At 46.7% G+C, this 13,551-nt stretch overlaps 1 protein-coding gene across 2 annotated transcripts in view; it reads left to right on the top strand.

Annotated features, from left to right (window-relative positions):
* The window catches only part of EDARADD (EDAR associated death domain), a 52,528-nt gene extending 46,526 nt beyond the window's left edge, over positions 1-6,002 (top strand). Inside the window, exon 6 of one of the 2 annotated variants that reach the window (XM_045858979.1) lies at positions 2,825-6,002. In XM_045858979.1, the coding sequence (XP_045714935.1) occupies positions 2,825-3,207 (383 nt within the window). In that variant the 3' untranslated portion in view covers positions 3,208-6,002. Of the gene's footprint in view, positions 1-2,680 lie in introns of both variants that reach the window. The other variant, XM_045858970.1, reaches the window with a different exon arrangement.
* Positions 6,003-13,551: the final 7,549 nt, after the last annotated feature.

Below are 13,551 nucleotides of genomic sequence, written 5' to 3'. Positions count from 1 at the left end.
ACGCAGGGGTCTGCATTGAATTACTACCCATAGCTGTGAAATCGGGAAAACTCAAAGTGTCCATCGTTGTATATAATTTTTCAATTTTCTATACTGAATTTATATTAATATTTCTTTTAATTTAATTGAGCTTTAAAAAACAAAACAGGAAATGTGAGCTCTGGGAGCCCAGTCCTCCGGCTTGTCTGGAGCGCAGGCCATGCTGGGGGCTGTCCTGGGACTCACACGGGCAGAGTGGCCAGAGCTTCCCCGGGAGTCCACGGCAGTGGGGACAGGTCGGGGGAGTGAAACTTACCATAGCTGTGTAAGTAATCCAGGTGCTTTGGGTGCCCAGGAGGAGAGTGTCCAGTGCGATTAGAGGTCCCTTTCGTGGTGGAGGCCCTCTAGATGTGCAGGGGGCTCTCTGGCGGTCATTCTGGAGCCTGCAAAGGTGGGCAGGGCCAGGCACCCAGTTGTTCCATGCGCCCGGCCGCTGTGGGAAGCACTTGCTCTGCACCATGCACTGAGCTGGGTCCAGCACTTGTGCAGAGCCAGAGGGGCCTTCCTGTCCCATGAGAGCTCTGGGAGTGGGGGAGATGACCAAAAAGAAACCGTGGAGTGGGGATCTCAGGGCCAAGGACAGAGCTGGAGTGCCCCAGGTTACTCCCGAGGACTGGGCAGTGGTACAGCCTGGGGTCTCAGAGGGACAGGCTGACAACGGAAGGGACGCAGTCTCCATGTGGTGGGAAGTGCCTGGGGGATGCGGCGTGGCGGTCAGAAGGAACCTTCAGGGAGGGTGCGGCCTGCAGTACAACCTGCAGTGTCCACAGGACCACAGAGTCCTGGGCACAGTTGCAGCACCAGCAGTACCCAGGGGAACTGGTGTGTTGGGGACCTGGGCGGCAGCAGTGATCCTGAGGGTCAGGTGGGGACCCACCCCTCTGTCCTGGGTTTTCCTGCCGGGTCACAGCGGCACTCTGCCAGCAGCTGGGGTGGAGGGAACTGGGACTGGACTCCACAAGGTTTGGTGGAGATGAGGAGAGGTCAGCCGCTGCCTGAAGCCCGAGAAGGTGAAGGATGTGGGCAGGCATCAGAGGCAGCGGGTTTTGAATTCTTCTAGCAGTTCAACCGTGAATTAAGAAAAGAGAAAGGGAAAGTGGCTTCAGCAAGTTATGAAATCAGAGGAGAGTGGCTTTTTGTTTGTTTTTTGCAATAGAGGAGCCCTTATACATGTTTGTAGATAAAAGAAAGGAAATAGTAGAGCTGGGGGCTAGAGGTGAGGGGATGAGAGGAGATGTTTGAGGAAACAAATCTTGGAGAAGGCGGGAAGGGAGGCTCACGGGTGTCCGTGAAGCTCGACAGAGAGGAGCGATGCTGTGCCCATGAGTGCTAAGTCACCTCCTGCACAGCCAAACAATGTCTCTGTTAATAATGCAAGGCATTCTTCTGGTTGCTACAGAAATGTAACACCACTAGAGAAAGTTTGGGAAATAGCAACATGATCCTACCATACTAACGCAATGGCTATTGTTATTTTTTGTACATTTCCTTCCACAGTAATACTATTAACACGGAATCTTCACATAGTCTAAGCACAGGCATTTTTCACTAAACATTACAGCACAAGCGTTTTCTGGGTTGCTGCCTAGTCTTCATAACTCCTTAAACAATATTCTGTCAAGTAGTTGACATGTGAGTTGTTGAAAAAGTGGATGAGACTGTAACAAAAATGTTCGTGGGCACACATACTTCAGACCGTCTCCTCGGGCAGGACGCCCAGAAATTAGATCAGTTTGGTCATGGCGCCCGTTACCTTTTAATGTGTGCTTGCCCCGAACCGCTGGTTCTCTACCCGCCACCAGCAAAGTGACTCCCTTTTCCCAATTCTTTACTTTTCTAAATTGGGATGTCCACAGCTTAGCGTGGTAAAGGTCACTGTAACTTTCCAGAATTTCCCAGGCCAGGGAGGGGTCTCCCGCGTGGCCCTTGACTGTTAAACTCCCCCCACGTAGGGATCAGGAGGCCCCTGCTAGCGCAGAAGGGAGGTCGCTCGGGCTGCTCCGTGGCAGCGCAGACTCCGCTCACCACCCGCGGACTCCCTCCTCCTAACGCGCCCTGAGCGCGGACACCGGCCAGAGCTGCCTGGTGGGGGCGCACTGTTCGCCCCGGCTGGGCTGGGCTCTGCGCGTCTGCCCTGCGCCTGCGCACTCCTCGAGGTGTTGGCTCCACTTCAGAGGAAGCCCCGCGGGCGAAGAAAACGCAGATGAAGGCGAAGCGATGATAAGGTGACCGCAAATTTAAAAAGTTAGCTTTCAGGCATTATCAAATATCACTCACTTTCAAATCTGTGTGTGGAGTGGATATTCCAGTTTTCAGGGTGTGTGTGTGTGTGTTTAAAGACCTTTTACAGAATTGTGCAATCTGTGCACCTTAACGTGCTGTGCTTGGCACGAGGCGGCTGTCAGGGCAGACTTGTAACTTGGAAGGGATAGGGGTTGAGGTGCAGGCAAGTAGGGGCTGGTTTGCTCTTGGGACGGCAGTCTGACCCCAATACACTGGTGATCTGCCCCCCTCCCCCCACCCCCGCTGATGCCCTGTCCCAGAGCCCTGGGTCTGGCTGGTAGCCCCACGTTATAAGACATAGAGTCTAAGGAAGGACGGGAAAGGGGCTTTATTGATCAAATCTCACTACTGCTTCCAGCACAGCCACCTGTCCTGGGCCGTCAGAGCCCACCGTTGCGTGAGTGTGGACACCGAGCCTCTTGCCAATTCAGACAGAACATGAGGGACGGAAGAGCTGAGGCAGCCCGTGGGCGCTTGCTGACACGTGTCCTGTCTGTTCCAGATGTGAGCGAGGTCAAGTCCTGCCGGGACAACTGCACTTGCTCCTCCTGCTCGCCCCGGGCCGCCACCATCAGTGACTTGCTCAATGATCAGGACTTACTCGACGTGATCAGGATAAAGCTGGACCCATGTCACCCGACGGTCAAGAACTGGAGGAATTTTGCCAGCAAATGGGGCATGCCCTACGACGAGCTGTGCTTCCTGGAGCAGAGGCCCCAGAGCCCCACCGTGGAGTTCCTGCTCCGAAACAGCCAGAGGACGGTGGGCCAGCTGATGGACCTCTGCAGGCTTTACCGCCGGGTGGATGTGGAGACCGTCCTGCGCAGGTGGCTGGACGAGGAGTGGCCCAAGAGGGGGTGTGGGGACCACCCCAGACACTGCTAGACCTCTGCTCCTTCTCCCTGGCCTCTTTGGAACGTTGAAACAACCCAGGTCAGGGCGTGGCAGGAATCTGTTCTTTCTCAAGAACTGAGGATAAGGACGTGGAACGGAGGTTCTCCCGACGCTGGTGGTTGCGGGGGAAGGGTGCATTATGTTTTGGTGGTGGATTTTTGCTTGTTTAGTTTTGCACATGTTTTAATTTAATATTTGAATCTGGAATTGGCAGAAACATTTCACAGGCTCCTCTAGGGACCCAGCCCGGGCCCGCAGTCAGAACAGATCCGTGCCACCATGAAAGTTCCCCCCACGTGCTGCTGAAGGTCGAAGCAGGAACTCAGACGGTGATGGCCCCACACGGCCCTCGCCCACGGGCTCCTTCTCGGCCAGTGGGCGCTGCTCCGAGGCCGCGGCACAGACAGGGCGCCTGTGGGGTCTGCTTGTGACTGGTTTGTTTTAACGTACTTGGGGAATGAACAGGACACTGGTATTACGTGGTGATACCTTTCAGAACACCTGCACCCTCCTTTTATTCCAATGCTTTTATAGTCTGTGCGCTATCAAAAATGTCATTTGCTCAAGTATTTTTGAAAGAGATACAAAAAATCAATGGTGACTGGGAGGGCGGAGTCGGGAATCAGTAGGTGAAAGGGCCGTGGGACTGGGGTTGGCAAAGAGGGTGCAGCGTGCCCCTTGGTCACCCACAGCCTTTAAAAATTAGCTTGAATGGGACTTTGACATCTTCTGCATGAGGCTGGCTGTCTCGCCCGCCCGAGAGGGAGCTCTGTTAACAAAGAAACACAAATCACCTGGCCCCCAGGTGAGCCGCCCCTTCCAGCACTTACTGTCTCAGCTGAAAGCCACTTACTTAGCCAGCAAGGGGTGGGGGGAATCTTTAATCTTCTTGCTGGAGGGGAGGATATGCGATAAAATCCAAATTTTAAACCAAATGAAATATTGGGTCCAAAGATCTAAAGTTCTTACGTGATGCTTAAGGGGAAAGGGAATCATGGCAGACGGAAGTGTTTGTTATTGGACAGACCAGATTTTCTAGGATTTGGTGGGGGCGGGGGTGGGGGGATTGCAAAGCTTTAGTGTGCTTGACAATTTCATGAAAGTGCTACTTGGATTTGGCTGTGGGTTAGAAAATTAAGGCACTCTGTTCAATTGGGGAGATGCCGTATGTCTGCTTAAAATAAGCAAAAGTGATGGGTTAATATTGATTAGAGCAGTACAAGAAAGGTTAGTGTTAGCTCAAAAGAAAACAACCAATGTTTTTTGGACTAATGGTTACCGTGGTTTTTGTTAGGTTGCTGTGATGTAAAGTCAGCCTCACCATCAAATGTAAACTCCAAACTAGCAAATCCGCTATTGCCTCTCACTCAGAGACTCATGCCTCTGATTCAGCTCACCCGCCTTTGTCAGGGTTATCAGATCAATGTCAGGATTATTGCAAGATGCATGCAGAGTGACAGCCAGTAGTAAAATGTAGAAAGTTTAAAAATATATATTTTTAAATATTTTTGCAAAAAGAAGTCCAGTGAGGTGATGGTTAAATATTTATCATCAGCCATGTCCTGGGCCCTGGGGAGACAGACTTCCGAGGGGCCCTGGTCTCCTGGGAAGTAGACTTCCCATGCCATGTCCTCATGAGGCAACATGTGACACACTTGTGCATGTTAGTCCAAAACTTACTGTGGGTAAACATAGATGAGCTTTCGGTGTTTGTGATCAACATTTGAGGGAATTGGAACTAAAAAGGTTGTGATTATTTAGTGCCACATGGTACTGGACCCTGGCTGTCTGATGGTCATCGCTCAGTGTGTCCTGACACCCCCTTGGGATGTAAAGAGTGGCCAGCCTGACAAGTGTCTTGCTAACTGCTGCCTGGCCTGGTGCCCCTAGAAAGTCCCCCTTCTGTCCCCAGGATGCTGGGAAACTCCCTCCACTCCTTCCTTTCATAGTTCCCTCCCTCATCACCGCCCGGGGGAACTTGTCGCCCCCACTGCAGGGCAGCCTGCGGGGCCCATGACCAGCTGAGGCAGTGGGGGAACCCCTCTCTGCTCCCATCCTCACCCTGCTCCTTCCTCCTCCCACTTGGGGCCCTGACCTCCCCTACACAGAGAATAGGAGGGCAGGTGGTACCTCCAGCCCACCCAGCCATCACTCCCACAGAGGGGGGTGGAGAGGGTTCTGCACATCCGGAGGCTCCCTCCATGTCCACTGACAAAGGGCAACCCGAGGGAGGAGGGGGCGGAAGTGACACTCCCAACACCACCCTGGCCTCCCCCTGCTGCCGAGCCAGCCTCTCTGGGCTCCTCTCCAGGTCCCAGCTCAGGGGAGGCCCCGTGTGCCTGAGAGCCACTCTGGGTGGTGGGACAGCAGCTGGCAGAGGTGGGTGTCTAACCCTGTCAATAGGACCACAGCTGCAAATAATTTTTCTTTAAAGTTTCTACTATCCCAGATTTTAAATCTGGAAAAAAGGCGGGAATCTCCCCCCTGGAAGCACCGCTACACGCGGTGAGGCAGTTCCACAGAACCATCCGTTCTCCGAGTCGCAGGTGTGTGACTCAAGAGTGCTCTGTGGGCTGTGGGCTGGCGTGGGCACACAGGTCCCTGCTGACCCCTCTCCTATGGGACATGTTCCAGAATTCCAAACTCAGGATTTCAGTCTCAACACTGACTTTTTAAAAAAGATTTTATTCATTTATTTTTAGAGAGGGAAGGGAGGGAGAAAGAGAGAGAGAGAGAGAAACATCAATGTGCAATTGCTGGGGGTTATGACCTGCAACCCAGGCATGTGCCCTGACTGGGAATCGAACCTTCAATGCTTTGGTTTGCAGCCCGCATGCAATCCACTGAGCTACGCCAGCCAGGGCTTCAACACTGACTTTTAAGTGAATGTATCATCATAGGTCTCTTGCATGTTGCTGTTCCTCCTAAGTGTCCGCCGAACTTACCTTTGAGTCGGACGAGAAACGTTGACACAGAATTCAGGTGGGTCCGTGTGGGCGGAGCTGAGCGTGCTCCGTTATCTTGAAGCTCAGGAGATACAGGAAAACCATGTGACCGCACAGCACTACCTGCTCGCCTCTCCATTTGGCAACATCACTTCCAAAGTCCTGAAGGCTAATGATTTCTTCCCCTGGCCATGAAAGCTTAAAATTCCTATCACAACTGCAGGGGGAAATGCCAGCGTAGAAGGGATTTTTAAAAATCGGAGAGCTGATGTCAATGTGCTGTTTCAGTTTGACTCTGCCATCGTCTGCACAGACTGACGTCTGTAGGGACTGGCATTTACTTTATGAAAAGTTTTGATTATTAGGGGTATGATATGAGTAGAGAGAAATTCAGCCAAAAGATTTTAAAACATAAAGTTCATTCAGACTCTAGACTTCGACTTCATGCTGGGTGGCAGCGTAATTCTCTACTGAAGTAGAACTGTAACTCAATTGTGTAATTACCCAAATACTTTAAAAATTTTAATTTATAGCAAACACTGTAATGGGGCAAATATGCTGATACTGCACAAGGGCAAGAGTGAGGAGGAAGAAAATTGTAACTAATCGATCAAGCTGTTAGAATGTAAGGTCATTAATACACAAGAGCTTTGCTGGTATGCTGTCTGCGGGAGTCTGCGTTCAGTTGGCCACACTGGGAACTGAACTGCTGGTGCTGAGGTCCTTTTGCTATTGGAAGGATGAAATCTCTCAGCCAAATTCTGAGGCACGCACTTTTAAACGGAGAGCCCACCTGCAGGGTTACAGGATTGGGTGCTACGTAACAGGCATTTTATTTGGCTGCAGTACATCACCACATGCAGCGGGTGAAAGCTAAGCCGCACTGACTCCACACACACAGGACACGGACTCACATAAGCTGTAAGATTTCAGATGATTAGGGCTTCAATTGTTCACCAGGATTGGCATCGATATCATTCAGTGTTAGAGAAAGCTCGGCGTAATAGACAAGATGCTGTGCCAGTTCCTTCACTGCAGTTGTGTTGTGGTGCTGCCCTCTGCTGGAGGATAAGGTCCACACACCCTTTCTGGCTGGGCAGCGCCTCCCGGAAACCAGCCTAACACCAACTTCTATTAATTGATTGTATGTTTAAAAGCTTAGGAAGTGCAGCACTAAAATAGCCCTCCCAGTTAGCCCCCCTAAAACTGGGAGTGCACAGCTATTTCACAAATGGGCAAAGGTACGTAGAATGAGGCCGGCATGAATGAGGGCCCAGTCCCCCGAAGGTGCCCATACTGCATCACCCATCATTCAGGTCTGGGGGTGGGGGGAGAGGGGGGACAGTCCCCTCTGCTCCCAGGTCCGTACTCTGGGAACCGGTGGATACTTGGTCTCTCCCTTTCAGTTTAGCACTGCCCCGATCCTCGCGGTCACAGCGCCTGTGGACCAGGAGCACCAGCGCCCCTCCCCTCTTAGACACACGCAAAAAAACATGTTCTTCTGACTGCAATATTAGTAAATACGGCCCAGCAGACTTTTTTCCTTCCTTTTCTAGATGAAGAAATGTTTCGTTTTCAGCCACGACTATTCCCCGTGTAATACTTTTCACTTCTGCGCTCCCTGTGGTGTGATTTTCCTCTCCTTGGTCCCCGTTTCTGCTCTTTGTTTTGGTTCTCTGAGAGCCGTTCGCCCATTTCTCAAGTCGGACTCCCCCCCCCAGCCTATGGCCTTCTCTCCCCCAGCTACCGGCCAGCCTCTGCTGCTTTTCTTCACTTGCACACACACAAGCAATCTGTGGGATTGTCTTTCCTATTTAATGGCACTTGGGACGTAATAACATTAAAACTGTTTTCTAACCGTGTGACTGAAACTACATAATGATGCGTGCCCAAAGAATTGAGGAGACTGATCTGTCTGCTCGTGGGAGTTCAGGCTCCTCTGGACCCTGTGCAAGAGGCTCTAACTGCAGGGGGGTGAGTGTCTGGAGAGCGCTGTGGCCGCTGCACTAAGCCCCGTGCTGGGCCTGCTGGAGGTCCATGCAGTGGGTGCACACCTGGTGGGACCCATCACTGGGAGGAAGATTCACAGCACAGGTCCTACTCAGCCTCCATGCCGTCTAGAAATCAACCCTGCAGTTGCACTGAGGTGCAGCTTGGAATGCCTGAGTTCAGCACCCCCTCTGAAAATGGAAGAGAGGGTAGCCTCCCATGACTTCCTAAGCCATCTTCTGTGGTAGTGACAGCCCTGGAGGCAACCCTCACAAGCCTTGTGGATGACGTTTCTCCAGCCATTGAAGGCAATGCCTTTAAACTACCGAATTTTTGTGATACTCTATGTTTATATATCATAATGTTGTACTTCTGAAGCTGCCTTCATTTTGATCGCCTGTATGATTTTGTATTTTTCTTAGAAATAAAGGTTATTTTTATCTATTATAATGGGTGCTACAAAATTAAAGATTGATGTCAACCACCATGTCTAATTGGTGCTTTTATGTAGATTCCAACACAGTCATTGATTCAGGTGTTTTGTGGGTCAATCAGAAACCTAGTGAGCTTATAACATGTGTCCCGGGCACTGAGGGGGCAAAGATAAACAGCACCTTCCACTGTCCTAAAGCCTGGGGACTCAGGAGAATCACCGCGCACAGGAGAGGTGCTCCTGGTGTACAGCTCAGTAATTGCATAGTCACTGTTGTGCAACAGATCTCTAGGACTTTTCATCTTTCAAAACTAAAACTCTGGGTCTTGGCCAGGTGGTACAGTTGGTTAGAGCATTGTCCTGGTACACCAAAGTTGCAGGTTCGATCCCCAGTCAGGGCACATACAAGATTCAACCAATGAATGCATGAATAAGTGGGACAACAAATCGATGTCTGTCTGTCTGTCTCTCTCAAATCAATGAAATAGAAATTTAAAAACCCTTGAACTCTGTACCCATTAAACAACTCTCCATTTCTTCCTCGTACCCCAGCCCAGAGCAACTACCATTCTTTCTGTTTCCACATCTTATTTAAGTGGAATTATCTTATTTGTCTTGTTGTGACTGGCTTATTTAATTTAGTATAATGTCCAAAATTCACCCCTGTGGTAGCATGCATAGCAGGATTTCCTTCCTCTTTAATGCTGAATAATATTCCATTTTATGTATGTATCATCACATTTTGTTTATCCATTCATCTGGAACAGACACTTAGGTGGTTCTTACCTCTTGGCTACTGTGAATAATGCTGCTATGAACACAGGAATAAAAGTATTTCTTTGAGATTCTGCTCTTAGTTCCTCTGGATATATGCCCAAACGAGGGATTGCTGGATTCTATGGCAGCTCCATTTTTAAGTTTTTGAGGAACTGCCGTACTGTTTTCTCCACATCCTTGCTACACTTGTTACTATTTTTATAAAAGCCATCCTAATGCGTGTGAGGCAGTATGTCACTGTGGTTTTGCTTTGCATTTCTCTAATTTAGTGATGTTACGCACCTTTGCATATACTCGGTCACTTCTATATCATCTTTTGCAAAATTTCTGTTAAAGTTCTTTGCACATTTTTGAATTGGGTTACTTGTTTTTTGTTGTTTTGATTTTGAGTTGTTATAGTTCTTTACGTGTTCTGGATATTAACCCCTTATCAGATAAAGACTTGCAAAATGTTTTCTCCCATTCTCTAGGTTGCCTTTTTACTCTGTTGATTGCGTCCCTCAGGTACAGACTTCTTAGGTTCGATGTAGTCCTATTTGCCCACTTAAAAATTTGTTATCTGTGTTCTTGGTGTCATTTTGAAGAAATCACTGCCAAAATCCAACATCAGGAAGTTTTCCCTCTATGTTTTCTTCTAGAAATTCTATAGTTTAGATTTTATGTTTAGACACGTAGTCCATTTTAAGTTAATTTTTGTATGTGGTATAGGTAAGGGTACAACTTAATTCTTTTGCATGTCGCTACCCATTTTTCCCAATTTTGTCTGTTGAAGAGACTTTCTTTTCCCCCATTGAATGGCATTGTCACCCTTGTGAGGTGACTTCAGACCAGGGGGTTATTTCAGAGTTCTGTGTTCTGTTCCGTTGGTCTATGTGTCTGTCGTCATGCTAGTACTACACTAATTCGCTAACTGGCTTTGTAATATGTTTTGAAATCAGAAAGTGTGAGACCTCTAACTCTTTTGTTATTTTTCAAGATTGTTTTGGTTATTCAGGGTCCTTTGAGGTTCCCTACCAATTTTAGAATTCTTTTTTCTATTTCTGTAAAAAGTGCTGTTGAGATTTTGATAATGATTCCAATGGATTTATAGATCACTTTGGACAATATTGTCAAATTGTTTTAACACATAAACATTTGATTTTCTCTTGAGATGTAGCCTGATGACAGAAAACTTCAAATAAACCTTGATTTTGTTTTGTAATCTTATCGTTATGATATTTGCTTTTTATCTTGAAACTATATATAATAGGGTAAAGCAATAAGTAATTATGTTAATGTTGTTAGAAACCAAGATTTCAGAAGAAAAATGAGGTACAAATGTAAAATGTAAAAAGTTAAATGAAAGCATTGTAGCTCTGTATTGAATGAAAAGAAATAAGTAGAAACTCTGATATTTAAAAAAAATTTGTTTCCTCTAGCTTCACCCACTGAGGAAGTTATGAAACCAACCCAGTTGCCAGAAGTATCCCTGGTCAAGGTTTGGTCTTTAATTACTTCTGACTGACAGCTCCTATGGAGAAACTGTGAAGTCCAGATTTGGTAGGAAATGAAAGTGACAGCTGGGGACATCTTGTCATACCAGTAGGCAAGGAAACTCAGATCTGTGTCCAAGGAACATCAAGGCCAGTCAAAAGGGTCCCCTCTGGTTAAGGATAGGATAATTTAAGTATCAAAAAAAAGAAACACAATAAATATATTCATATACATGAATTCATAATGATGCTTTTTAAAAGCCAACTCATGGCTACCTTTTGCGTGAGAACAAAAAGTGGGGAACCAAATTATTAAGAAAATCCCCAAATACAGGAAGAGGATCAAGACCTACCCTTTCTTTTTGTCATAAACTTCACCTTGGTGTCATCAAGTAGTTGGTGAAAGAAACATTTCCCTATAGAAGAATTCCAACTCATAAACACTGCGGGATGATGGAATTTATATATCACCACTTTTCAACCCCTAACGAAATAATGGGTAGCAATGACCATGGATAGCTAGCTGCTAAAACCTTGATCGAAATGTGACAGAAACTTTGTAATGGATGGACCAGGCTAACAACAGCTGAAGCCACTGATCAGTCCTGATACCACACAAAGAACTGAGGAGATTTCAAGCGCCTCCTGGTGACTCGCCACTGGAAGCACATACCACCCTGAAACTGAACCCAGGTCTTATTAAACCTGTAAGTCTAACCACCAGTTTTGAAGTTTTTACAAATTAAATGAAGTCTGAGATTTGCTTTAAAATGAGTCATTCATAGGAGGGTGCGGGGGTGATAGATGACGCACGTAGGACCACTGATCACGGCTGGAGCCGGACCACATGCAGATGCGGGGGGGCGGGGGGGGAGGGTCCATCACCGTCTTTACTTATGTGCATGCTTCGAAACGTCCAAAATAAAAAGTTTTTAAAAGAGTATTTGATTTCAATGACTTCTTTTTTTAATTTGGAAAAACCACCTGGATTTCTCGCTTGCTCCAACCTGTCACAAATTCTTCCCTTGAGGTTTCACTTGTCACTTTTATCATGAGCTGTGTCAATACAAGCTGGCCGAGGAGCACTGCGTGCTAACAGGCTTGGCTAAATCCTGAGGCGGCTGCTGAGGGAGGCCTCCACTGGTATCGTGGATCTCGCGACTTTGGTTATGGGAACCGAGATTATACTGAACATTAACAGATTTAATTATTGTATTATTTATTTTTACCTTCTTTTTAACTATTGTATTATTTTGTATTATTTGTATTAATAATACAATATTATATTAATCGTATTACTTTTTAATTATTGTAGTATTATATTATTTAATTATAGTTTTTAATTATTGTATTATTTATTATTACCTACTTTTGCCCACCCCTGTATTTATACTTTTTTTTCCCTATTCTGAGGTATTCCATTTTGTTTGGACTTTTTTTTAATCCTCACTCTAGGACATGCTTTTTGATTTTAGAAAGAGAGGGAGGGGAGAGAGAGAGAGAGAACCATCGATGTGACAGAGAACCATTGATTGCTTGCTTCCCGTATGTGTCCCGAGTGGGGAACCCACACACTTTTTGGTACACAGGATGATGCTCTAACCAACTGAGCCACCCAGACAGGGTTGTTTTGATTTTTAAAATTTACCCAATTTCAGACATACTTTTTCTCATGTGAAATAACAATGCATATTCTTTGGTTAACATACCGTAGTCTGTCAAACCATTCAAGAAAAGTAGTTAGCCCTAACCAGCATGGCTCAGTTGGTTGGGCATTGTCCAGCAAACCTAAAGGTCACTGGTTCAATTCCTATTCAGGGTACATGCCTGGCTTGCAGGTTTGGTCCCTGGTTAGGGCGCATATGAGAGGCAACCAACTGATGTTTCTCTCTCACTTTGACGCTTTTCTCCCTGTCTTTCTCCCTCACTTTCCCTTTCTCTAAAAAGTAAATAGCTTACAAAAAAGAAAAGTATTTTTAAAAATAGGACAGCATCTCATTCTTTGATCCATTGGAATGAATTAATTTAATTCGCATTCTGAAGGCCTCTTCCATCTCTAAGTTCTTTCGTATTATGACAAAGCCATAGTTCTAGAAGCTTGACTCTCACACCTGGAAAGACTAGATTTGGGATATGATCCTGTGGAACATAAGAGGTAAGCCTGGCAAATCTGAACACAGGGGGTCTGGATGGCAAAAAAGAGGTTGAGCGTTCATGGGTGGTGCTGATGATGGACTTAGGAGAGGACCACTCACGTGAGCACAGTTAGTAGTGTGTTGGTAAATGTTTAACATTTGGGGGAGGGGAGTCCTAAGTTGTAGCAGTTGCCTATTTCCATGGTGTAAATACTCCCATCCCATCCAATTTCAAGGTGCACAATTGGCTCTCGTAGGTTGTATGAGCCACCTCCTGTTTGGCTAAATGTGTTTTCCAAGTTAGGTCATAACCCATTGGTGGGACTTGCCAACATTTTTGTGGGTTATAAGCAGCATCTTTTAAATGAAAAGTTAGAAGGCTTCATGCATAATGAGTATTGCTTTGCAAAATTTTGGTTTCTGTAATTTTAAGTATGTGTGTAACAAGTCACAGTGTAAATGTAGTCCTTCTTGTGGCTTGGAAAAAAGTCTAAAAGGTACCACTGTGGTATCTTCTGTCTTTAAAATAAGCACAAATAAAAATAAAAGAAAATCAAAATCTTCTCTTTACCCCACTGTTTCCT

Source organism: Phyllostomus hastatus, unplaced genomic scaffold (assembly GCF_019186645.2).
Source record: "Phyllostomus hastatus isolate PE091 unplaced genomic scaffold, TTU_PhHast_1.1 phas_contig_148, whole genome shotgun sequence".
Classification (NCBI taxonomy): Eukaryota; Metazoa; Chordata; class Mammalia; order Chiroptera; family Phyllostomidae; genus Phyllostomus; species Phyllostomus hastatus.
The sequence above is the reverse complement of the archived record's forward strand: the minus strand, read 5'-3'. Positions and strand labels throughout refer to the sequence as shown.